The following is a 26,910-nucleotide window of genomic DNA, read 5'->3' as shown; positions in this document are numbered from 1 at the left end:
TTTCATCTCCTAAAATAATTTATATAATCTACTAGGAGTAAATTTTTATGTTACCTAAGACCACAAATTGGACACATCATTAGTTAATCATATATATAAACTCTTACATCATTTTACCCGGAATTAATGGCTATTCTTTCTTTGGACGCGGAAAATATTTTAATTATTGTGATTTATGGTATTATTTATATAATTTTTAAATAATATATGTTATTTTAATTGTATCAAACTATCAATTTATGTGGTATTAGTAGGATTTTGAGAGTCCATCAAATTTTTTATGTGGCTTTTAAAAAATTTAAGTTGAGACTTTTTGTACTTTTACGTTATTTTCAAATAGTATAAGGTTATTTCTCTCCCCAATTTATGTTATGTTATTAAAATGATGTAAAAAGTATTATAAGTAACAATAATTATCAACTTAAAAATTTAAAAGGCATATACAAATATTAAATAGGGCTCGAAATATTAGTGTCACATTAATTGAATAGAGAGAATAACATATATTGTTTAAATTTATGTAAAAAGTGCTATAAATTAAAATAATTAAAATCTTAAAATATTTAAAAGACATATAAAATTTTGATATCCTTTCAAAATTTTATATCTGCAACATAGATTGGAACAAAGTAAGTAGCATGTATTATTTTAAGATGATATAAAAAGTATTATAAGTCACAATAATTAATAACTTTAAAATCTATAAGACATGATAAATTATCCATGTCATATAAATTGGCACAACCAGAGTAACATATACTATTGAAAGTTACATAAAAAATATTATAAATTATAATAATTAGTAACTTTAAATATCAAAAAGTCATATAAAAAATTGATTCACTCTTCAAATTTTGTGTGACACATAAATTGAAATAAAAAAATAACATATGTTGGGCCGTACAAGGACTCTTGTACCTAGTATATATATATATATGAATTAGATAGAATTATAATGATCATAACAAACTATTTAGATAAATATTATTCAAAAGAATCTTCAAAATTTCAGTTAGTTCTCCCCCTTTATCTATATAAAAATTAGTGAAGAATTAATTATTGTTAACTCAGAAATTCATCATTATATTTGGTGAACATCCTATTGAAAAAAGTCTCAATCAATTTTTTATAGAATTCTTTAGCACGTGATCACATGTAACACCTCGGATTCGAGTAAGGGCAAATTGGCAGTTTTCAAAATTTTCTGATGCCATTCGACCAAGGCCAACAACGACCTGTGGACTGAACCACGAACCGTAGGTCTGGTCCGTGGATTGGCCAGTCAAAGTTGCTCAGGAGATCACAAACCACGGCCTGGACCAACAGACCATCTTTGGGTCCACGGTCCGTGGAGGAGGCCTGTGTATCATGGCCTCAAATTTCAGTTTCTGAAGCTGACGACGGACTTGCAGGTTGGACCATCAGTCAGACCACGGTCCGTCGGTAAAAGTCGTAGGTCGAAGGTTGACAATTATTCTTCAGGCATTTGGGTCTTTTCCTAATTATTTTATCCTAATACTATGTCATTTTACCCTTCTCTAAGACCCCCATATAAGTGTTTTAATCCTCAAAATTTCCCCAATTGAAATCATTCTCTCAAATTTCTAAAAGAAGAACAAGTCTCCTCTCCAAAAATATTTCTCTTTCTAGAAAGCTTGAAGAAGAAGGATTCAACCTAGGGTTTCAAGTCAAGTCTTCATTCCTCAATTGAAGATAAGCAATTGGCTTTGAGGTATGATAGTTTTCATCCATGGATTCCTTCCATTCATGGAGTTCCCAAATTCTCCTATTTTAAAGTTAGAAATCCCCAATTGAGTTAGGGTTTTCTTCAATTGCCATGGGTTCTCTTCAATGTTGATTTAAATGATTGAATTATGATCTTATATGCATGAATTGATTAAATACTATGATTTTATGATGATTCCCCATGAACCCATGTAAATTTCATGTTTTCCAATTATGATGATATGATGTGGATTTTGAATTATGAAAGAGGAGATTATGAAATTAAGCATGTTCTTATGAGATTTACGTAAATGTTTTAAGAATGCTTTGAGAGTGAAGTATCAATGATGATGATTGTTGTGGTGTTGTTGAAAGGATTTCTCATACACACATTAAAGCATGATTTGTGAAAGGACATTCCCACATAAAGGATTCTTAGAGTTGAAAGGTTTCTCAACTAAACTATGAATTTCGATCTGCTCGAGGTTTAAAACAAGGAGACCCCCTCTCCCCCACCTTGTTCATTATTGTTGCAAAAGTGTTGTCCATAAATTTAAATCATCTACATGAGCTAGATAATTTTAAAGGTTTTGGGATGCCAAAATGGAGTCCTAAAACTAACCATCTAGCTTATGCAGACGACACTATTTTGTTTGGTTCAGGGGACAGAGGACCAGTTATCCAAATGATGAAGGTATTGAGAGGATATGAGATTGTATCAGGTCAAAAGGTCAATAAAGATAAAAGTTTTTTCTACCTACATGAAAAAACACCGCTGATTATGACAATAAGATTGAGAAAATTAAGAGGACTTAACCCGGAAATTTCCCTTTCACATATCTGGGGTGTCCAGTTTACTATGACAGGAAACACAAAAGATACTATGAAGGGGTCATCAAGAAGATTGTTGCAAGAATTTATTCATGGCAGAATAAATTTCTAACTTTTGGGGGAAAGTTTATATTGATAAATCATGTGTTACAGTCTATGCCTATATACACACTATCAACTATGAACCCCCTAAAGGTGTGATTGATCAAATTCATCAAATGTTTGCAAAGTTCTTTTGGGGCAATCAGACGGGAGTCAAGGGCAAACACTGGATGAATTGGTTGGAAAAAGGGAAGGAGGCATAGGATTAAGATAATTGCATGATGTTTCCAATCCTATGTTTGCGAAACTCTGGTGGATTTTTAGAACTTCAACATCTCTCTGGAGTTCTTTTATGTGGAATAAATATTGTAAAAAACATCATCCAATCATGGCACAAAATAAGGGGCGTCACAGATTTGGAAAAAAATTATGAGAGTCAAGGAGGAGGTTGAGCACGAGATCTGGTGGCAACAAAAAGAGGGAAGTGCCAACTTCTAGATGGATAATTGGACTAAACAGGGCGCTCTATATTATACAGAAATACAAGGAGTAGAGGAGGAAATAGAGATCAAAGAGATGATACTTAATGGGCAGTGTAACACACAAAGATTACAACAACTCATTTAACAGGAAATGGTGAATCATATTGTGGATAACATTAGTCCGACATTGAACAAGAAAGAGAAGGACAAGCCGTGGTGGATGGGAAATTCGCAAGGAGAATTTAATGTTAAATCAACATATCAGCTAGTGAAGAGGAAAATGAAGAAATGGAATGGCGAGATAACATATGGGTAAAAGGGCATCCTTTTAAAATTGCATTCTTCCTATGGAGGGTCTGGAGAAAGCGAATACCACAGATGATATTCTCAAGACAATGAGAGTGAACATGGTGTCCAATTTCTATTGTTGTGACGAAGGAAGGGAGGAAACAATACATCACCTTTTTCTAACTGCTCCTGTAGCCCAACGCCTATGAAAGCATTTTGCTACATGTGCAGGTATAAGCATTGAAGGATTACATTTGCAACAACTAATCACAACCTGATGGGAGTGGCCAAGTCAACATAAGTTGAGGCAAATTTACAAGGCAATACCAACAATCATCACGTGGGAACTATGGAAGAGAAGAAACAGTAAAAGGCATGGCAAAAAACTGGCATACAATAAAATTGTTACTCAAGGAGAAGTACCCATGGATAAGGAGAACTAAGCTAGAGTGGCAGGATATCATACACACAATAAATACATAAGCCAACCTTGTATTATTTAATGGTACACTTGGAGCCTCCAGACGGCGAATGTGTCAAATGCAACACTGATGGAGCCTGCAGAGGTAAGCCGGGACACAACTCATATGGATTCAGTATAAGGGATATCATAGGTGACCTACTGTATACAAGCACAACATATTGGGAAAGCCACAAATATGGATGTTGAAGTAATGAGAGTATGAAGGGTGATGGTATATTGTAAAACACAAAGCTTTGAGAAGATCATCCTAGAAACAGATTTCTTGACGTTAAAGAACATATTAACCAGGCAGTGGAAAATCCCGTGGGAGTATGCAGAAAATATTGAAGAGATACAAAAGATCATAACAAGGAAACAAGTTCACATTAAGCATATATTCAGAGAGGCAAACTCCTTGGCGGACTATCTAGCAAATCAAGCGATGGAGCAAGCAGAGACAATACAAGCACATAACTTTCATGATCTATCTAGTAGAGGTAGGAAAATTATCAATGTAGACAAGCAACAACTACTAGCATTGCGAATCAAGACCAGAAGGATAGTACAAACATGCTAACAAAGAATATGCAGAAAGAAGATCACATCTGTCATATATACATATTAAAGTTTAGATTGCAAGAAAGCTTCCTAGCCGTAACTAAACCTCCTAGCCTATACTTTTTCAGCTTACAAAAAAGGACCAGAAAAAGGGGAATGCCAAACTGATTCAACATTAACAGAGAAAACTCGCCTCAAGAGTGATATACCTCGAGCTCCAGAAGGAGTACTATGGTTCATCCTAACAAAAGTTCACCAAGAACCAGAAACACCTCCATTGGATTCACATTTACACAAAAAGTAAAGTTAGAAAAAAATCAGGAAGTGGACACTAGAAGACAAGGGGGAGTACCTTGGCGAGCTGATATTACTCTGCCGTTCCAAGGATGGAGAACATTGATCACCCAAAGAAGGAGAAAGAGCAAAAAGTCTGAGAAAGGAGATGGAAAATAGAAGCTGAGGATTTTTTGAAAGCAAGAAGAAGAAAGAGTGCTTTAGGAAACCTTTTTGTAGGGAATGGAAAGAACTAAGTCATCCACTTAGACTTCCTGATTTATTAGGCTTTTTTAGCAATTGGGCTGAAAGAGGGATTTTAGGAGACCTGTTTTTTTTGTATTTTGGTTGAGGATTGATTAATAAAAAGGACCACTGGCCCACAAATTATTTTTTAAAAAAAGATTTTAGGAGCTATTCTAATAAGACCCAGCTTGGATTGGTTACTTAATTGTACCTTTCCATGGATGATGCATTGGCTAGATTGGATTGGTCATTGAATGATGCCTTTCCATAAATGACATATGACTTAGCTTGGATTGACAAGATGACGTGCCCTTCCATGGATAATAAGAATAAGTTAAGAAAATGACTACTCCGTGGAATTTATGCTTAACACCGATAGGATATTGAGATGGAAGCTCTCCCGTTAGTAGAGGCCAGGTTTCTAGAAGCAATCTCCTTATCCCTTACCTATGTGCCCCCATAGGATAATGTCTAGATAGACATTAGCTAGTGGATCCACAATAGCTAGAAGTTCATGGTCCTTCTGTGGCAAGTAGGACATCCTTTTTCGGTGTGGCATAGACACCAGATTCCATGTTGATAGCTCACATGGTCTTATACGTCCGTTAAGGCTACTTCCCACAAATAAGCAAAGTTTTATGGTGAACCAGGTTACTTCAAGGAAGTATCGTAAGTGTGTTTTAAGATGATGTTCATTCGCATTGATCATGTTTTATGACTTATGGTTTCTAACTCTCAAGATGCGTGTTTTAGCTTGATCATTGCTTACTCATGAAAATGTCCCTTCTTATTATGTTTTAGATGTTTATATACATGGCTATCACACTTGGTACATATTTTGTACTAACACATACTCTTGCCTACATTTCTCCAAATGTAGGATCCGATTGTCAGGGTTCTTAGTTTCATGTCTAGAGGTTGATTTGCGAGATTTCCGAGCTTTGGTGAGTCCTCATACTTCGACGAAGAATTATCATTGATTTCATTTTCTTTCTTGTTTTTAGTTTTGGACGTGATGTATGGGCTAGGTCCAATTTCATTCTATTGTACTAGATGTCTAATGAGACAAGTGTTTAGACTTCCGCTTTACTTTTATAAAACTCTTGGACTTGAAATGTTGTATTTATCTCTTTTGTTCTATTTCTTGTGTTATGAATGCTAAGTGGCTTGTGTTGTGCCTCTCGAGGTCCTGTACGCCATGTTACATGTAGGGTGTACCCTTGGGTCGTGACAAACTTGGTATCAGAGCACAAGGTTTAGAATTGTCCTAGGATGTTTCATAAACCACATCGAGTAGAGTCTTGTTCATGAGTGTGAAGCGCGCTACATTTATGAATGAGAGGCTACAAGATGATTAGGAAACTCCGCTTCTTTCATTACTCTAAAGTCGTGCGATAGAGTTTAACTCTATAAGGTCTCTCTCCTAATCATTACCTGATGTTATACATTACATGGCTACTCGAAGAGCTTACACTAGAAGGAATGTGAAGGAAAATGTGGAACAAGAAGCTCCTGCTCAAGCTCCGGTTGACCCTTTGACCAGGCAAGTGACTAATGCGGAGTTTAGGGATGCTTTTCAAGTATTGGCTCAAGCCATGACGGCCCAAACCAATAGGGAGGTTGTGTTTCCCGTGAACCCAAATGTGGTACGACAACATCTAGAGTGATGGACTTCACTAGAATGAATCCTCCGGAGTTTGATGGTTCTAAGGTTGAGGAAGATCTTCAAGAGTTCATTAATGTGGTTTACGAGTTATTGATGATTATGGGAGTGACACTGGTGAAAAAGACGGAGTTAGCCGCTTATCAACTTAAGGTTGTTGCTAAAAGTTGGTTCAACCAATGGAAAGCAGGGAGATCGGAAGATGCAGATCCTCTAGATTGGGAAATGCTCAAAGTTGCTTTCCTTGATAGGTTCTTTCCCTTTGAGATGAGGGAGACAAAGGTGCTTGAATTCATCAACCCTCATCAAGGAAGTATGAGTGTGAAAGAGTATGGTTTGAAGTTCACACAATTGTCTAAGTATGCCTCTTATTTGATTGCCGAATCTAGGGAATAAATGAGTAAGTTTGTTTCGGGTGTGTCTGAAATGGTGGTTAAGGAGTGTCACACAGCTATGCATATCCATGATATGGATATTTCTCGTCTCATGGTTCATGCTCAACATATTGAAGAGGAGAAAGTTAAGAAAAGGTCTAGGGAGGCAAAGAGAGCTAAGACTGGTGATGGTTATTTCTCACATTTAAGGTCCGATGGACATGGTCGTTCTAGGTTCCGACAAAGGTTTTTCGGTCAAGGTTCCTCTAATGCTCCTTCAAAGTTCAACAAAAATAGGGTGTCTAACCCTAAGCCTCAAGGAGGAAATGGTAGTTGGTCCTTGTTGCCTAATTGTGCTAGGTGTGGAATGAAGCATGAGGGTAAGTGCTTAGCCGACACAGATGGTTGCTTCGGTTGTGGTAAAAGTGGCCATAAGATAAGGGATTTCCCAATGCTTACCGCTGAAGGAACAGAGGGTAAGCAAGCTCCTCATAGTGGTTCGGGTTCCAATGCTCCCAAGCAAAACCGAATCTATGCACTTCAAACTCGAGGTGAACAAGAGGGTTCTTCCGATGTAGTTACCGATATGTTGAAAGTCTTCGAACTTGATGTTTATGCTTTACTTGATCTCGGTGCTACCTTGTCTTTTGTGACACCATATGTGGCTATGAGGTTTGATATTTTTTCGGATGTGTTGTTAGATCCCTTTTCTGTCTCTACCCCTGTTGGTGATTCTGTTGTGGCTAAGAGGGTTTATAGAAAATGTCTTGTTTCCTTCTCCCATAGAGTTACTCTTGTTGATTTGGTAGAGCTTGATATGCTAGATTTTGATGTTATTCTTGGTATGGATTGACTGCATTCATGTTATGCTTCTATTGATTGTAGAACCCGTGTAGTCAAGTTTCAGTTTCCAAATGTGCCCGTCCTAGAGTGGAAAGAGTGGAAATTCTTTGCCTAAAGATCAGTTTGTCTTTTGTCTTTAAGCTAGAAAGATGATTGTTAAGGGTTGCATTCACCATCTAGTTAGGGTGAGGGATGTAGGTTCCTAAACTCCTACTCTTGAGTCGGTCCTTGTTGTGAATGAGTTTCCAAAATTATTCCCAGATGATTTACCCGGTATTCCTCCTGAAAGGGAAATAGACTTCGGTATTGACATTCTCCCAAATACGCAACCTATTTCTATTCCTCCTTACGGAATGGCTCCAACAGAACTTAAGGAGTTGAAAGAGAAATTGAAAGATTTGTTGGATTGGCCAGCCAAAGTTGCTCAGGAGATCACGAACCATGACCTGGACCAACGGACCGTCGTTGGGTCCACGGTCCGTGAAGGAGGTTCGTGGATCATGGCCTCAAATTTCAGTTTCTGAAGCTGACGACGGATATGCAGGACGGACCGCCGTCGGTCCAAGTCGTAGGTCGAAGGTTGGCAATTATTGTTAGGGGCAATTGGGTCTTTTCCTAATTATTTTATCCTAATACTATGTCATTTTACCCTTCTCTCTAATGTTAGAAAATAGTTTCTTCCTCTTGTGCTGGGTTGCACTGCTTTAAATCTTCAATATTTTTGTAAGTCTTTCCTCCTAACATATTTTTCATGCATATATCATTTGTTCGATGTTTATGAACATAATCATTGGCCAGACAAGTGTCATATATGGATCATAGTTGCCCGCCGGCAACGAACATTTTCAAATTTTCTACCAGAATCGTATAAGCTAACACTACTTTGAAGGAAACTATTTTTTTTAAACACAGATGTTCTTGAATCTAAAATTCAAGTCCTCTCTATTATGTATTTTTTATATATTGAAGTAACTAGCAACATCCATATTTATAAAAGCAAGAAATCAAATTAAACTAAAACTAGAAAACGTATTCCTATATAAACTAGGACAAACAAATCCTAACTAGACAGAATTAAATAAATACCAAAAATAACAAATTCTATACAACTTAGGATTCCTACCCGAACTTTGAATTATTATTCCAACATATATTCTTTTCTTTTAACACGTAATCTTCTCTATTATATTTGAATTTTCTTTGAAAAAAAATCGCCAGTCTTATTTATATGTTTGTTATTCTTTTAAGGGAAAATTGTATAAAATAGCAAACTATTAATTCAAATTAAATGTTATAACCACAGTTTGATTTAATTGTAACCCGTAGCAAACTGTTGCTATTTCGCCACTCTCCCTGAATTTCTCGCTCGCCACTCTCGTTTCTCACTGGGTAGTCTCTCCTCGCCTCTCTCACTTTATACAAACATAAATCTATAAAAATGCGTTTGTGTTTGTATAAAGCGAGAGAAAATTGTATATATACATATCTTTTCATTCTCCTCTCTTCCCTCTCCTAGATCTCACTCGCCTCTCTCACTTTATACAAACACAAATGTATAAATTGCGTTTGTATTTGTATAAAGCGAGAGAAAATTGTATATACAAATACAAATACATATATTTTCATCCTATACACTTATGATTATACAAATACAGATATTTCCCTGCCCAATTTTCTTTTGTCTTTCTTTCTTTCTCGCTTTATACAAACACATATTATACAATTGATTCTTTTGTATATGTATACCGAAACAGATTATACAATTGCTTCTTTTATATATGTATAGCGAAATATACATATTAATAGCCATAGCAAACATAAAGTTTGCTATGGAGCGCAATTATGCAAACTATAGCTATAACATACAAATATGAATTTTATGTTTGCTATATTTGGAAGTTGCTCTTTAATATCCAAGTAACTTGACTCATATATAGAGATGAATTAAGAGTAAGTGGGAGTTGATATTTCTTTTTGTCATACCACCATCCATTGTGGCTTCTACCAGCAGAAAAAGAAAATCACGACATCACGAAAAATAAGCACACAAATATTCTAGGTAAATTATCAATACTAAAACTTAAATCTTACAGTTAATGTATGCGTTGGATAACTATGAATTTTGTTTGGCATGTGGGCTATTGGAAGGGTTGAAATTGAAAAATATATGGCTGTAAATCTTGGAAGGTAATTGTCGCCAATGGGTTAATGATTAACTATCATTGGCTAATGATTTGTACTTGGGTTGGGAAAAAAAGGAAAAAAATTCAAATTTTGGAGTTTCTTGTTTGCTGCAACGTGTAGGCTATTGTTGGGATACCATCTATTGTGGGTTGATCTTTTTATTTATTTTATTATAACGTTATGATTCTAGTTATGATATTGTGAAATATGCGATTAAATATTAGGTGTTTTATATTATATAAATATAATTAAATTTATGATATTTGAAAGAATTGAGACTTAACTCTAGACTTAAAATTTAGGAATATGAGACTTGACATATTAGTTGACATCAAGATTTATAAACTTGATTATAGATTAGGGTGAGTTTTTGGGTCTAGGCTAGACGTATAGTAATATGGGTGTCAACAGACTCACTTGCTTACGAATATTACATATTTGATAGATTGGAAACGTTCTGAAGCTTTATGAAAGGAAAAAGCAAAATCTTGAGGATTCATGACACGTGTTCGGCATTCAAGGTATGTTAAGACTTTCAAATTCATTGAAGGACATTTTTCAAATTAAAGACTAAAAATGGAATATTAATAGACAATGGGTCAGGGAAAAAGATGGGGGTCTCATACCAATGGTGTGACGGGCATTGGTACAAGTACCAGTGTTTTAAAGGGAAAATTTACTACTATAGAATGACGGATTGTAATTTGAGAATGTCAAAGCATATAGTCATTAGCTGATGTATTATTGACTTGATTTGTTTGTGTGATTGTTTCTTTATTGGACCAGTATATTTGTGATAGTTGAGGTGATTATTTATCATGCCAATATTTGATTGATTGAGATGCATCATCATCCCTTTTATTGAAATCTTATTGTGCGCATGCATTGACATGAAATTGAGTATAAGTTGGGCACGTGAAGATCGTCTGTGCTGGGAATTGTGATATGTTTTGATTATAAGTTGGGCATGTGGAGATTGTCTGTGATGGGAATTATTTGATTGCTATATGTGAAAATTGAATTGACATTATTAAACTTTTGTCCTTTATATATTAACTAAATTCATAAAATATTGTGTCTTTAGGAGTCCTTACCCTACTCTCTAGATATGCCCTGAATAATTAAGTAGATCATGAATGATGTGTAGGTGGTATCGTTACCAATTTTTTCGTTATCTTTTATTAGTATTATTTATTATAAATTTTTTTCTAAGAGTGTTGATTAATTAACTTTATTGTAATTTTAGTAACATATTCTTGTGTGAAGAAAATCAATATCATTTTATTTATAAATAGAGAGGTGATTATTGGCACCTACAATAAAAGAGAATATTTTAAGAAAATTATTTTGATAGTTTTTCTCTTTCATTTTGTTAGAGACATACAATTTTTTTATAGGGTAAATAAATGATTCAAAATTTAGTGTAAAAGAATTTTTTTTATGGTGCATGGTTTATATTAACGATCATATTTTAAGTCTAAATATTAAACTTTTGAAGTTTGTGAAAGTTCCTTATCAATTATCAAATAGAAATCATTATTTTACAATTAAAATAAAATAAACTTTCGAATTAATGATATAGAGAGTGTTTAGAGTTAAATAATGGAAAAATATTTTTATAAACATATATATATGAAAAATTAATCAAATTCTATTCCGACTAAGTTTATAACAAGATGGTATTGTTTCTTATCATGATGGTGCGAAATGCAAATAAGTTCACTAGTATGATTGTGAAATTGGATGAAAAAGAGAAAAATGTGAGAAAATGGTCAAATGACCCCTCAATCTATTAGTCAATTCTCGACTACACACTTATACTTTACGGGGGTCCTATTACCCCCCTAGATATTTTAAAAGTGGAATATAGTGCCCCTTAAAAGGTCACACCCAGATTTGTGGTAAGTGGTGGGCTGCACGCGCGATGCCACGTAAATATATTGTACTTTTTTAATTAAAATATTATTATTCTACTTTTTTATTCTATTTCCCTTTTATTCTTTTCTATTTTAGCCCATTCTTCTTTTCTTTTTCCTTTTCTTTGACTACAAATTTTCTGCCATTAAAGTGGAGTTCCATTTCTAAAACCTCAAAAAATTTAGTTTTTTTTTTCCAACCAAACTACCATGCATTCAAAGTGTGCAATCCTTAAAGGGACATTGCTATTATATAAACTAAAACATTTGAACTGCATCCCTATGACTTAAAATTCAATTACTAAAACATTAAACATACTACCAAAAAACTAGAATATAGATAGGATCTCCATATAACTATTCATAACAAAAAATCATCTATTGGAAGACAATGTAACACAAAAGAACCAACATCCAAAATTACTAAAATTCAACAGTGCAACATAGGAGAAGGCCAAAAAGGAAGTTCTGGGTGACTTCAGAGGCAATCTAGAAAAGTGAGGTTCCCTTTCCTTTCTTGTCCCCACCAATTTCAAAATGCTTGAACCTCTTGATTGGGTGCTGTGAAACATGTTTGCAGCCTTGGAACTGCAACCTCAACACAATCTTCTTTGTGGTTTTAGCCTTTTTGTGGAAGACAGGCTTGGTCTGACCACCATAACCTGACTGTTTCCTGTCATAACGACGCTTTTCCTGAGAAGCCAAGCTATCTTTCCCCTTCTTGTATTGTATGACCTTATGCAAGGTGTGATTTTTGCACTCCTTGGACTTGCAGTAGGTCTTCTTTGTCTTAGGAACGTTCACTATTTTCGCAAGCCGAGAGGTTAGACAGAAATACCAGAGAGCACAATCGCCGTTCAGCTGGTGCCAATCCAAAAAAATTTAGTTTCTTAATCTTTGTTTGAATTATTTTCAGAGAAGTTATCAATTTTATTAAACAAGCCAATCTTGAATATCTAGGTTTGGTATTTAATGGGTGTTCTCCGATGAGAATATTGTCGGAGTTTAGGAAGCTAAAAAATGAAGTATATTTGAATGAGATATAAATTTGATTGGTGAAATCCCTGAAAGTGTACGAATTTTCAAAGTCGTAAACATATTGATTTGGTTCACAACAATTTAAAAGGAGAAAATCTTCAGGGTTGTTTGTTGGAATTCTAACCTCTTGAATTCTGTAAAGGAACACGTACTCACTACTTGTTTTTCTTTATTTGAAGCTTAACAATAAACAATTTCCTATAACACTTTGTATTATTTATAAACCTCCAAATAACACAACGATTACAAAGCTATGTAACATAAGGAATTATAAACTCTAATTCCTAACTAGCCAAGACAAAAATCCCAGGTTTAAGTCTTCTATTCATTCTTCAAGTTATTCAAACTTGTCAAACGAAAACCTACTCACAAACACTTGATTGTATTAAAAAACTCTTGACTACAATCATACAGTATTTCTCTCAACTCGCAGCACTCCCTAAAATAAAAATCAAAACTCTCACAAAACTCTTGTTCGTGTTTTGATATTACTCTCAATGTAAGTGCGCAAGTTTCTTCAAAGAAACTATTGCCCTATATATAGATCACGCTTCCACAAAGTCTTGTTCAACTCGAACTTATCTTTGTCGCCGCCTTAAAGTCTTGTTCAATTCGAGCTTGACTTGGATTCCTGTTTGCACTCGACTTCTTTCACAGAAAAACTTTCGCGTAGTAGTTTTCCTACTTTATGTAGTTTTCCTTAATTGATTAAGAAAACTTCCTTAATCGTGAACTCCTTCTTCTATACGTTTTAGATAAAAAAAAAACACCCTGTATCACGTATGCACGACCTGTTCTATGCACTTTGACATTCTTAAAACTCAGAAGCTCCTAACAAATTCCTCTTTTTTGAGTATGGCAAATTTTTCAAGCTTGGATTGAAATCTGCTTGCATTGAACAGGTTACACATATGCCATATGCACGCTTCTCTTCCCCCTTTTGAAATTAGGCAAAAAATCTGGAAATAAAGACATATCCATGCCACAAGCAATAATATCACAACAAGCTATAACAAAAAAAACACCAAACTGAGTCATTAGATACATCACAGATCAGAGACAAAAACCATTATCCACACCAAACAGAAATGCCTACTAAAGACTTGAAAAAGTGAGATCCCAAATAACAAAACATAGCACAAGCAAATTAGTATTTAGACAGAAGGTTGCAAAGAAGAGGACGAGGAAGGGGAGCCTTTGGTTAGTAGTTCAAAGATGTGCTTCAGACGATCAGAATTGGATGATCTCTCAACATTTAGTGCAGCCTGAGTCTGAGCAAACTCTTCTTTGAGCCTTGAATTTTCTTCTACCAATCTAGCATGCTCCAATCAATAATCAATGTGCAACCGATCTATTGCAGCATAGTGAGAAACCTGTAATACAGTAATTTCCTCATTCTTAGCAGTCAACGAGGCTCTCAAACGTTGCATAGGTACATTTGCTCGTCTTGAGGTCGTAGGTATAGCAACATTATCTACTACCCCCAACACATCCTTGATAGTCTGTTCTTGCCATTCCTCGATAGGGACCTGAAAATACTTAAAGATATCGCCTAGCCAAAATCCATACCCAAGCCCATGCTCTGTGCTATCATCCACACAGATCCTATTAATGTGACTAACGATCAATTTAGGTAGATTAATTTGAACCTGTGAAATCAGTAACTCCATGAGTGTGAGATCCAAATAGTTTGCCTTCGTACATTTCTGCTTCCTAAGGAGAATAATTTTGTGTACCACATCAAAGAGTAGCTTATGTAGAGGAAGCATGGATCATTTGTCCACCCTAGTGTAGTTCGCTAAAGTAGGATCATTCGCAAACCGACGAGAAATCTCAAAGGCTGATGATAGACCCTCTAAGGGAGGCCAACTACGTTTGACATAATGACACTATCCCAAGTTAGGTACACCTAGTATTTTTTCCAAAACTTCACATGTTAATGTGAACAATACACCACCAACACTACTCGAAAAAGAAGAGCCAAACCCAACATCATTTATATAGAATTACCTAGGTGCTTTCCTAGCCATCTTACGACGTCGATTACCCCGAAGAAACAATGCAGTCCAACCTTGTGCATTCAACAGAATAAGCAGTTCACCCATTTCATTCCCCCGCCCCCCCAAACCAGTAATCAACCTACCACGAATCACACTTTTTTTCTTAAACGACTATATCCGATCCTGATGTTTCTTTCTTTCAATTTCAAGATCACTATCACCATTCTCTATGTGACCAGAGTCCTTTGTTTTAGATGCATTTCTTTTTATTTTTCTACTCTTCTTGGATTCAACTATGTTAGCATCAATCTCTATTAAAAAAAAGGGAAGAACAACCTTACCCTTCACCGGGCGAGTTTTCGGAGTAGCCATAACACGAATCACTGCATCCCGAGTCCGTTGTCCAGAACGAGTCACTCATACCTGAACCAGCTCTGATGTATTCGAAATAGGACTTTCTTGAGCCTCAGGAAGAATCATAGCAAGTGGTTGGACGGACTGTGTACTAAGTCGTGAACGAAGTCTCTTAGGAATCAGTTGAACTATTGGAATTTCATCGTCATCTTCATAGGAGAGATGAACTTGTTCCTTCGATGATATGGGTTCCCCCTCACTATGTCCATTAGTTTCTTCTCCTAAATCACAAATACTCTAGTTTCTCCTTTCCTCCTGAATCAATGCTTCTTCTATAAGAGGATATGCAAGATGGGTTATTCCGCAAGGGTCAGTGATCATAACAGCAGGTAATTCAAGAAAGTTTTCTGGATTTTCAAAGGGGATGATGGCAAGGTTGAAATTTGAGGGAGACGCCATGATTTTGAAAATAGGGTTTGATGATTTTAGGAGCGAGACTAATGAAGGAGAATGGGTTTCTGTGGAGAGTGAGAAAGAAAAGGGTTTTTGATTTTTGAGAATGATTACAGGGAAGTGGAAGGATTTTTAGAGAAGAGGAACATGTTGATTTGATGGAGAAGTCAGATTGATTTGATTTTGGCGATTTAAAAAAAATCTTTTTGACAGGTATTTAATGCAGGAACGGGTACCAGTGCACAAGTCTTAATATTTTGGTCTCACTTAAATAAGTATAGTAGACATATCTTTTCGTGTAGGATGATGATTTTTGAAATCCAAATCCTTGAGTTCCTAATTACCTGAGAATGATGAATTCGTTAGTTACAGTTCGTTATGAGTATTAAAAACTTTTAGCATAATAGTACATAATCAAGTGTCATAGTTTACTCTCGTAAGTAGAGATACTCAGGTGATCTTCATCATTCCTAATTCCAACATGTTCCATTCAAAGTGTTCCCTTGCTAATGCCTTTGTGAAAATGTCTGCAATTTATTGTTCAGTGGCACATAAATTCATCGAAATTTCCCCTTTTTCTACATTGTCCCTTAAAAATTGATGACGAATATCTATGTGTTTAGTTCTCTTATGTTGGACAAGATTTTTTGCAATGTTAATTGCGCTTGTGTTATCACAAAAAATTGGTACACACTTAACACTAAGACCAAAATCACTGAGTTGTTGTTTGATCCATAGTAGTTGAGCACAACATGAGACTGCTGCTACATATTCAGCTTCCGCGGTGGATAGTGCGACTGTGTTCTGTTTCTTTGATCCCCATGAAATTAAACATGAACCTAGAAAGTGAGCCATACCTATGGTACTTTTTCTGTCTGCTGGATAACCAGCATAATCTGCATCAACATAGCCTATTAATTCGAAATTACTCCCTTTTGGATACCATAGTCCTAAATCAGTGGTTCCTCTCAAGTATCTGAGACTTCTTTTAACAGCTTGGAGATGAGATTCCTCGGGGTTGGTTTGAAATCGAGCACACAAGCCCACACTGAACACAATATCAGGCTTGCTAGCAGTAAGATACAAAAGTGAACCAATCATACCTCTATACAATTTTTGCTCCACAACAAAACATGTTCCTTGGAGATCTAACTTAGTGGTTGTGGCTAATGGGATGTCTATTTGTTTCACATCTTCCATTTTGAATCTTTTAAGCAGTTCCTTGACATATTTCTGTTGGTGAATTAATGTACCTGTAGGTGTTTGCTTTAGCTGAAGCTCTAAAAAGTAGTTTAACTCTCTAATCATGCTCATCTCAAACTCATTGCTCATGAGGTTGGCAAATTCGTTTGTGAGTGCCTTGTTTGTTGCTCCAAATATGATGTCATAAATGTACACTTGTACAATCAGTAGATCCTTTCCTTTGTTTCTGAGAAAAAGTGTATTGTCAATTTTACCTCTTGAATATCCATGGCTTAGGAGGAATTTTAACAATCTATCATACCATGCCCTTGGAGCTTGTTTCAACCCATAAAGAGCCTTTTCAAGCTTATAGACATGGTCAGGATAGTCAATCTTCTCAAAGCCAGAGGGTTGTTTAATGAACACTTCTTCTTTTAGTAATCCATTGAGGAATGTACTTTTTACGTCCATTTCATACAAGGTGAAATTCAGGTGTGCTGCAAATGCTATGAGTAATAACCTGATTGCTTTCAATCTTGCTACTGGTGCGAATGTCTCATCATAATCTATCCCTTCTTATTGTATCCCTTCTTATTGATTGTACCCTTGAACTACTAACCTGTCCTCCTTTCGAATTGGTTCAGTTCCTCTTCCATGGCTATTATCCATTCTACATCTTGAAGGGCATCACTAATCTTCTTTGGTTCTATCATAGACAAAAATGCATTGAAGGCACAATGATTTTTCATACCTGATCTAGTGGTTATTCCAGAAATGAGATCAGTGAGTATATTGTCCAAAGGATGTGATCCTTGATATTTGTAGTCTTTTAGGACAAGATTGGGAGTTTCTGTATCTTGACCATCAGTTGTCTCTGTTTGTTCTTCTTCAGGCACTCTTTCTAAGTTCTCTTCTTGATTGTTAAGAGTATGGATGCTGATTTCATCATTTTCATAGAGGCGACCTGTTTCTTTTTCCTGTTCCGTTGCATTATCAGTGGATGCCTCTGAGATTTCCTCATCTTCCTGCAAGTTCTGGTTAGACATAGTATTGTACTCATCAAATACAACATGTATACTCTCTTCCATACATAATGTTCATTTATTTAGTACCTTATAGGCTTTGCTATGTGTGGAATATCCTAGAAAAATTCCCTCATCGCTTCGTGCATCAAATTTTCCTAACAGGCTTTTTCCATTATTATGAATGAAACATTTACACCTAAATATTCTTAGATGCGAGATATTGGGTTTTCTGCCTTTTAATAGATCATAAGGAGTTTTATCTAGCAAGGGTTGTGACATACATCTATTTATGGTGTAGAATGCAGTATTTATGGCTTCAGTCCAGAATTGGTTTGTGACTTTATTAGCAATCATTATTGTTCTAGCCATTTCCTGGAGGGTTCTATTTTTTCTTTCAACTACACCATTCTGTTGTGGGTTTCTAGGAGAAGAAAAATTATGATCGACTCCATGAAAGTCACAGTACTGAGCAAATTTTGAATTTTCAAATTCAGTACCATGATAAGACCTATTTGATGTCAATTGTTTATCAAATTTATTTTGGAGTTTTCTTACCAGGGAGCAAAAGGCTTCAACTGCATCATCTTTAGAGGTTAGAAATAGTGTCCAAGTATACCTGGAATAATCATCAACCAGAACAAACATATATCTTTTCCCTCCCCTGCTTTTGACTCTCATGGGACCACATAAATCCATGTGTATTAGTTCAAGGGATTTAGTTGAACTTATAACCTGTTTTGGTTTAAAATATGATTTCACTTGCTTTCCCAGAGTGCATGCTTCACAAACCCTTGCCTCTTTGAATTTTATTTTAGGCACTCCTATAACTAGTTCATTAGAGATGAGTTTATTTAGTTGTACATGGCTAGCATGACCTAGACGTTTGTGCCATACCAAAGGATCCTTGTTAATCACACTCAAGCAGACTAAGTTTTCATCAGATATCTTGGATGTATCTACTATATATACGTGTTTATCTCTATTTCCTGTTAGAACCACCTTCTTTGTTTTGAGATTAATAACTTTAACATCAGAGAAGATTACCTCGTTTCCTTTATCACATAGTTGAGATATACTTAGCAAGTTGTGTTTCAAATCTTCTACATGATATACTTTGTCAATTGAGTGTTCATCTAATCTGCCTATCTTTCTAATGCCTTTAATCTGACCCTTTTTTCCTCCAGCAAAAGCTACCATTCCACCTCTTCCTTCTTTGAGTGAGAGAAATTGTGATGTATCTCCAGTCATGTGTCTCGAGCAAGCACTGTCCATGTACCAATGTTGCTTGCTTTCTCTCACTTTTTCCTAAAAAATTTCACAGGTTAGTTTCAGGCACCCAGATTAACTTGGATCATTTACTAGAATCAAAAGGATGAATAAGATATCTATGTATCCATTTATGTAGATTAGATCTCTTCTGAGTATACCTGTTCCTTTGAGGTGTCTTATAAGTGCCTTTTGTTTTTATGGTGGCTCTGTAGTTTGGGCAATTTATCTTAGAGTGTCCTGAGTTACCACAGATGATTCATAGCAAGGGATTATCAATTCTAGGTTGTTTAAAGCCTATTCCAGTTTTTTGATTTTGGTGATTATTGGCAAGATGTGATACAATCATAGATCACTTAGTCCATTTATTTGCTTGTTCAAGCTCATTTTTAGTCCGAGTTAGTTCAAGTATCATTTTTGTTGACTTTTTCTTTTTAGAACACAATTCGTTTTTGAGCTTTTTAATTTCAAGTTCATCTTTTGACCTATCACATATTTTTTCCTTACCTGTTTCTTTAAGTTTTATTGGACATGTTACAAGACTCTAATTGCTGAACTTTTTGTGATAAAAGCTTATTTTTCTCTTTTAGTTCAGCATTGAGTTTTTCAAGATCTATATACTCAAATTTTAAACTAGTTAGGGAAGCAAATATTTGATTCTTGGTTTTAACTAGTTCCTGGATTGTCTCAATAGATGTGAGCATTAGAAAATATATTTTTTTCTTAGAGAATTTTACTAGCTTATCTTTGAGATCAAGAAGGTTTACCTCTTTTTCTTTAGAGTCAGAGTCAGGTTCAGGTTCTGATTCTTCTATGGCCATCAGAGCAATGCCATCAGAATCTTCTTCATACATCTCTGAACCTGTTCCCCAGGCTGCATACATAGCTTGCTCATTCTCTTTGTTTTTTCTTTTGTTTAAAAATTCCTTCTTCTCCTTTTCAGCCCTTTCCTTTTTCCATTCTACTTCCCACATAGGACAATCCTTAATTTGATGATCGGTTTTTCCACACTTGAAGCATCCTCCACTTTGTGGTTTCTCTGTACTCTTCTCTTTGGTGGGTGGTGCCCTTTTTTTCCAGAATTTGTTCCCCTTTTGAAGAGTTTTTTGAAGTTTCTACTGATCAGTGCTAGGTCTTCATCATCTATATCTGATTCATCACTTTCAATTGCTTTGAATCCAAGATTTTTTTCTTTGCTACCTTCACTTCTTTTATTGATGTTCATCTCATATGTTTGAGATTACCTACCAGTTTATCCAAAGTCATATTGGTTAAATCCTTGGCTTCTCTGATTGCAGTGACTTTTATTTCCCATGATCTAGGCAAGGTCCTAAGCACTTTGTCTACCTGTTCCTCCGTGGTGTATACTTTTCCCAGGGAGATTAAATCATATACTACAGTAGTAAATCTGGTAATCATGTCTTGAAGTGATTCTCCGGATTTCATCTTGAAGGCTTCGTATTCAGTGCATAGCCTAACAATTCTGAATTTTCGACCTTGAATTGTACCTTCATGAGCATTCTGTAGAGTATCCCATATTTTTTTAGCGGAGGTACAACTTGAGATGCGATTAAACTCATTTGGTCCTAGTCCACATACAAGAATGCATTTAGCCTTTGTATTTTTTCCCAGCATCTTGTAGTCAGCTTCTCCGTATTTATCCTTAGGTTTTGGAACATCTTTTCCTTCACTATCCTTAACAGTAGGGATTAATGGCCCATCAGTGATTCTAACCCATAGTTCATAGTCTTCGGCTTGAATGAAGTCTTCCATCCTTGTTTTCCACCATGAGTAGTATTGACCATTGAATAATGGTGGTCCGTTGATATGTTACCCTTGACCGTGTCCGAGAGGAGGTGTAGATCTCATAATGATCTTTATCTTGAGTTATTAGACTCTTGATTAAGATAACCTGCTCTGATACCACTTGTTGAAATTCTACCCTCCTGAATTCTGTAAAGGAACACGTACTCACTACTTGTTTCTCTTTATTTGAAGCTTAACAATAAACAATTTCGTATAACACTTTGTATTTATTTATAAACCTCCAAATAACACAACGATTACAAAGCTATGTAACCTAAGGAATTATAAACTCTAATTCCTAACTACCTAAGACAAAAAACTCCAGGTTTAAGTCTTCTATTCGTTCTTCAAGTTATTTAAACTTGTCAAATGAAAACCTACTCACAAACACTTGATTGTATTCAAAAACTCTTGACTACAATCGTACAATATTTCTCTCAACTCGCAGCATTCCCCAAAATAAAAATCAAAACTTTTGATCGTGTTTTGATATTACTCTCAATGTAAGTGCGCAAGTTTCTTCAAAGAAACTATTGCCCTATATATAGATCACGCTTCCACAAAGTCTTGTTCAACTCGAACTTGTCTTTGCCGCCTCCTTAAAGTCTTGTTCAATTCGAACTTGACTTGGACTCCTGTTTGCACTCGACTTCATTCACATAAAAACTTACGCGTAGTAGTTTTCCTACTTTATGTAGTTTTCCTTAATTGATTAAGAAAACTTCCTTAACCGTGAACTCCTTCTTCTATACGTGTTAGATAAAACACTTTGTATTACATATGTACGACCTGTTCTATGCACTTTGACATTCTTCAAAACTCAGACGCTCTTGACATTGTTCATGTTAACGAATTTGATGTTGATATACTTGTATAATAATCACTAATCAACTTTCGGATCTGATTTGAATCTGGGTTTCTTCAATTTTGTGCGTTGTTATACTTGAAGTAGTAAAAATTTAGCTGTAAAAGAAACTAATTTTGACTTTGATGCTTTGTTATTTTATTTACTCAACTGAGTTTCCTCTATATTGTTCAATTTTGGTTTTTTGTGCTTCAACTTATGAACACTTAGCTGTGCAAAAGTGTTGATTTTTAATTTGATCTCGTATTCTCCTAATTTTTTCAAGTGAAGTCGATTTCTTTTGAAAAAAGAAGAAGAAAGGAGATAGCGTAGTAGTAATCATGAGGTGATTTCATACTTTTTTTCAGACAACTTAAATCAGACGGAGTGTTGAAGAGATATAGAAAGAAGAGAAAGAAAATAAAATGGAAAATATAAATAAAAGTAAAAAGTAGCATACATAAATTTTTAAAAAAAATCAGAAAATTAATATGAAAAAGAAAAATAAGAAAGTTTGCATCTCACTCACTTTGAGAAAGTGAATTACACTTTCTTTGCTAACTCAGCATTAGGGAGCAAATAATTCTACTATAAAATAGTTCAAGGGGGGTAATAGGAGTATAGGAGCCTCCTAAAATATAAATGTGTAGTTGAGAATCCATTCTCAGAAAAATGTTGAAAAAGTATAATTAATATTATTGTTATGAATGTAACGCATTTGGTGAATATTCATCCAAGGAGTGTTATCTTATACATGTACGTAATTAATATTAGACTTATATTAGTAGGCACAAGTTTATGGAAAGAAGGTTAAAATTTAGCAGGAAGGTGAAATGGTAGTACGTATGGAAATTAATTAAGAAGATGCATGAGAGACGTACGGTTACGTAGTTGGTTGGAAGAAAAGAGGGCCAATGATTTGTTTATTATAATATGATAATGTGTGTATGGTTCGAAAATAAAAAATTAGAGAAACTTTATAGCTTATCCATTCACTTATTTATAAGGATCCCCGTTTGTTTCGTGCAGAGTTGTTAGGTAATTTAAGAGAAAACTCCTCCATATTTTCTTATTGTCCCTGCCATTTCTTTTTTGTCACTGGTAATCATGAATACCCTTCACCCCACGTAAATTTTCTTTTCTTTTTATATATGTACTCACCTCAACATATAAATTGTTAAATTTTCATAATAATAATAATAATTAATGAGATAACTAGTTTGTTTTTCATTTAATTTGAACAATGGTTTTTCTAATGTAAAGTTTCATCACATTGTGCTGTTTGTTTCCCTTTAATTCTTCTTTCACTACAAACGGAACCTGATTTGCCTTTTCGTTTTGTATTACGAAATGAATTTCAATTGATATTGTGTAATAAAATTGCGCTAATGATTTGAAATTTATTTCTCACTTTGATTTGATAGGTGTACGCATTCAGCAAGAGAGTAAATTGACACAATTATTTTTTTGACCTGCAATCATGAGTGGCAAAATGTCAACAGGACCTCTTGAACGACCACTCAGGCCAAGTAAGCTACCCTTAATCTTGAACTGGAGGTTGAAATCGATGAAATTATCTTGGATTTAGAATCTTGTTAGGCGATGTGTAAAATATATTTCATAATGTTGTGTACAGGTATGGAAAAGATTGATATTGAAAACACTGAGGAGGATAAGAAGCCAAGGCTTGGGTCATTCAAGAAAAAGGCACTTAATGCCTCCAACAAATTTAGACAATCTTTAAAAAAAACTGGCCGTAGAAATAGTAGCAGGGTCATGTCTGTTGTGTTTGAGGATGAGCATGATGCGGAGGAATCAAAGTCAGTTGATGCCTTTCGTCAAGCACTTATATTGGATGAATTACTTCCTGCACAACATGACGATTATCATATGATGCTAAGGTAAATTCATTAAATTCATATGTGATGCAATGTCTGATGCCTGATGACAATTGTATTTGTACTTGATATTTACAGGTTTTTGAAGGCCAGGAAATTTGAATTAGAGAAATCAAAGCAGATGTGGTCTGATATGATTAATTGGAGGAAGGAATTTGGTGCAGACACTATCATGCAGGTACTTTATTTTGAAATATTCAGTAACGAAATTTGAATTAGATAAATCAAGTTTTATTACCTCTTTCTTAGGACTTTGAGTTCAAGGAAAAGGAGGAAGTCGTCAAATACTATCCTCAAGGGCATCATGGAGTTGACAAAGAAGGAAGACCAGTTTATATCGAAAGAATTGGTCAAGTAGATTCTACCAAGCTCCTACAAGTCACAACAATGGACCGATATCTTAAGTACCATGTGCAGGAGTTTGAGAGGACGTTCAACGACAAATTGCCAGCCTGCTCCATTGCAGCAAAAAAACATATTGATACAAGCACAACAATTTTGGATGTGCAAGGAGTGGTATGTTTGGATATTTCTTCCATAGGAAGTTTATAGCAATTACTAACTTAATTTACATCAATAATGAATGCCTCAGGGACTTAAAAATTTCAACAAATCAGCAAGAGAACTTCTTCAATGCCTCCAAGGTGTTGATGGCAACAATTATCCAGAGGTACTTGTTCTCTCGCTCGGCTGAAGCCATTAGACATACTTTTTGATGAAAATTTTCAAGTTTGTGTTGCTTACATGAATATTTTTATCCACTGTTTAGAGCTTGTGTCGTATGTATATCATCAATGCTGGTTCTGGATTCAGGCTATTATGGAACTCTGTTAAGTCATTCCTTGACCCCAAGACCACCGCAAAGATAAACGTAAGCCTAAATTCATCTTCAATCAGAATGGACTGCCTCTATGATTTTCATAGGACTAATAAATTCATGCTTCTTTCTTCTTAGGTTCTTGGTAACAAATACCAGAGTAAGTTGCTTGAAATAATTGATGCCAGGTAAATACAGGTGAACTTAAATATTCTCTTCAAGCATACCTCCAACTAATGTGCAACTCTGATTCTAGTAAAAAAAATATAAGAAATTATCTATTTAGTATGAATTTTGCATGACTAACTAAAGTTCATAAATAGAGGCTAAAGAGAGTTGTTTGTCACTGCCTTGCATCAGCGAACTTCCAGAGTTCTTAGGCGGTACTTGCACTTGTGAGGACAAAGGAGGATGTATGCTTTCTGATAAAGGGCCATGGAATGATCCAGAAATAATGAAGGTTAATTTCATCCCTCTAGTGTTAAGTACGTTTGAACGATGCAATTGCCATTTGCATTGATACATGATTAATTTATGCCAGATGGTTCACAGTGGTATGCATAAATGCACAAAGAAAACTTCCATTCCAGTTGATGAGAAAACAATTTCAGAGGATGGGAATGCCAAGCCAAAGGTGCCTCATCGATCTTCCATATTTGTTGTTTTCTGATTCTTTATAATAACATTTTAGTGAAGTGATTTCAATACATGTTGTAGGACGCAAAGAAGAGCAATTCTATTAATATGAGAACTGCATCTTCCAAGATCCAGCGGGATCACGTATCACCTACACAGCTCTCCACTGTCCACGAGGAAGTAAGGTTCTTCTTCATCCACCACATATTAGAATAGAATCCACATGAAATGAGCTTGAGCTTCACTAGAATAAAAGCATACTAATGCATTTGCTTATTCCATACTAACAAATTGAAATGTTTTTATAGGATGGTATAAATAAGAAGCATCCTAGTGCATATGATCGTGATAAATACATCCCTGTTGTTGACAAAGTAATTGATCCAACTATTCCTAAAGCTACAAAAGCGGACAACTACGCCATTGCTAAAGGTACACTCTCTCATTAATTGTATACCACATGTTTTAATGGTTGATCAGTCAAAAATCTGGTTTTGCTTTCGGTGTTTTGTAGTATATATTAACTATTACATATATTCCCTGTTTTCAGCTTCAGATTTCTTACCCATGCATGATATTTCTAAGTCCCCCGATGGATTTAGCAACCACCTTTTCACAGGAGTGATGACATTTGTGATGGGTGTGGTGACAATGGTGCGAATGACACGCAACATGCCAAGAAAGCTTACAGATTCGACTCTCTTGTCAGGTTCTTTAAAAGGAGTTGATATGCATGTTAAACCAGTACATGGTCAAGAATATCGGTTGAGTGGACCTGCCATCTCAAATAATGAGTACTTCAGCATGATGAAACGAATGGGAGAGCTAGAGGAGAAGGTTATTAGTCTTAGCAACAAGCCTAGTTCCTTACCACCGGAAAAAGAGGAAATGCTTAACAATGTCATGAGTCATGTTGATAAATTGGAGCAAGAGCTTTGTGCAACCAAAATGGTATTTACTTGTCTTGATGGAGTGTCATTTATTAATATGCATGAGGGGCCGGTAAGACGACTAATATATTATTATTATTATTGGCAGGCACTTGAGACAGCCCTTTCCCGTCAAGAGGAGCTCTTAGCCTACATTGAGAAGAAGAAGAAAAAAAAGAATTTCTTTGGTTTTTAAGCCAACACACACAAGAAATAATGTTGTTTGAATGGCCTATGACTCAAAGCTTATTTAAATTCCGCATCTGCAAATTGCAATGCAAGTTAATATGAGCTACTGTAAATGATCTGATATCTGAGCCGGCTATTGCTTCTTTTTAGATTTTCATTCAGCAACAATTACTTGTTAATTTGCGGCTTGCATTTTTGCTTCTAATTAGTTTTCTGTGTATATATGATGGATAAGAGCAGTTTGCATTAGTTCTAATTCATATTCTTGCCTTACCTTTCTTCTTTAACTTACTTTCCCATCTTGCTTCCTTCTCCTCTGTCAAAATATAATACTGGAGCCTGGACATAATGAAAACTAAACAGGAAAAATAATACAAGAGCTAGGTCGCAAATTATCACACTTCCATCGTCTCAAAAACAAATTATTACACGATACATTTTCAACAGATACAAATATGTGGTACTGAATTTTCAAAAATCCCAAGTGCAATTGGTGCCAACAACATCCAAATATTTGTTTATCCCTAAAATGGTATGTCAAATAGAGTACATATGCATCCATGTCTAATGACACTACACCAAATA

General features: G+C 35.3%; 2 protein-coding genes across 2 annotated transcripts; one reads left to right on the top strand and one right to left on the bottom strand.

The window, feature by feature from the left end:
* Positions 1 to 12,120: 12,120 nt before the first annotated feature.
* On the bottom strand, positions 12,121 to 12,764 carry LOC102592650 (60S ribosomal protein L44-like; the record flags this gene model as incomplete). Its single annotated transcript, XM_006343443.2, has 1 exon — positions 12,121 to 12,764. A coding segment is annotated over one exon (387 nt), but the record flags the coding sequence as incomplete, so codon positions are not given.
* A 10,146-nt stretch (positions 12,765 to 22,910) lies between these two features.
* Positions 22,911 to 26,563, top strand: LOC102592305 (phosphatidylinositol/phosphatidylcholine transfer protein SFH12-like). Its single transcript, XM_006343442.2, has 14 exons — positions 22,911 to 22,957; positions 23,281 to 23,385; positions 23,493 to 23,757; positions 23,833 to 23,932; positions 24,004 to 24,270; positions 24,347 to 24,424; positions 24,524 to 24,625; positions 24,710 to 24,759; positions 24,932 to 25,031; positions 25,113 to 25,205; positions 25,289 to 25,387; positions 25,516 to 25,639; positions 25,758 to 26,158; positions 26,246 to 26,563. Exons 2-14 carry the CDS (start codon positions 23,337 to 23,339, stop codon positions 26,330 to 26,332), a joined length of 1,815 nt encoding a protein of 604 aa, XP_006343504.1. The 5' UTR covers positions 22,911 to 22,957; positions 23,281 to 23,336; the 3' UTR covers positions 26,333 to 26,563.
* The last annotated feature ends 347 nt before the right edge of the window (positions 26,564 to 26,910 follow it).

Source organism: Solanum tuberosum, unplaced genomic scaffold, assembly GCF_000226075.1.
Source record: "Solanum tuberosum cultivar DM 1-3 516 R44 unplaced genomic scaffold, SolTub_3.0 scf00046, whole genome shotgun sequence".
Classification (NCBI taxonomy): domain Eukaryota; kingdom Viridiplantae; phylum Streptophyta; class Magnoliopsida; order Solanales; family Solanaceae; genus Solanum; species Solanum tuberosum.
The sequence above is the reverse complement of the archived record's forward strand: the minus strand, read 5'-3'. Positions and strand labels throughout refer to the sequence as shown.

What these genes read in the sequence shown, in the direction of transcription:
- LOC102592305 (XM_006343442.2), top strand. Translation starts at nt 23,337, where the DNA reads ATGAGTGGCAAAATGTCAACAGGACCTCTTGAACGACCACTCAGGCCA. An exon ending in AGACCACCGCAAAGATAAAC is followed by an intron (nt 24,626 to 24,709) that starts GTAAGCCTAAAT and finishes CTTTCTTCTTAG; the next exon opens with GTTCTTGGTAACAAATACCA. An exon ending in ATGGGAATGCCAAGCCAAAG is followed by an intron (nt 25,206 to 25,288) that starts GTGCCTCATCGA and finishes TACATGTTGTAG; the next exon opens with GACGCAAAGAAGAGCAATTC.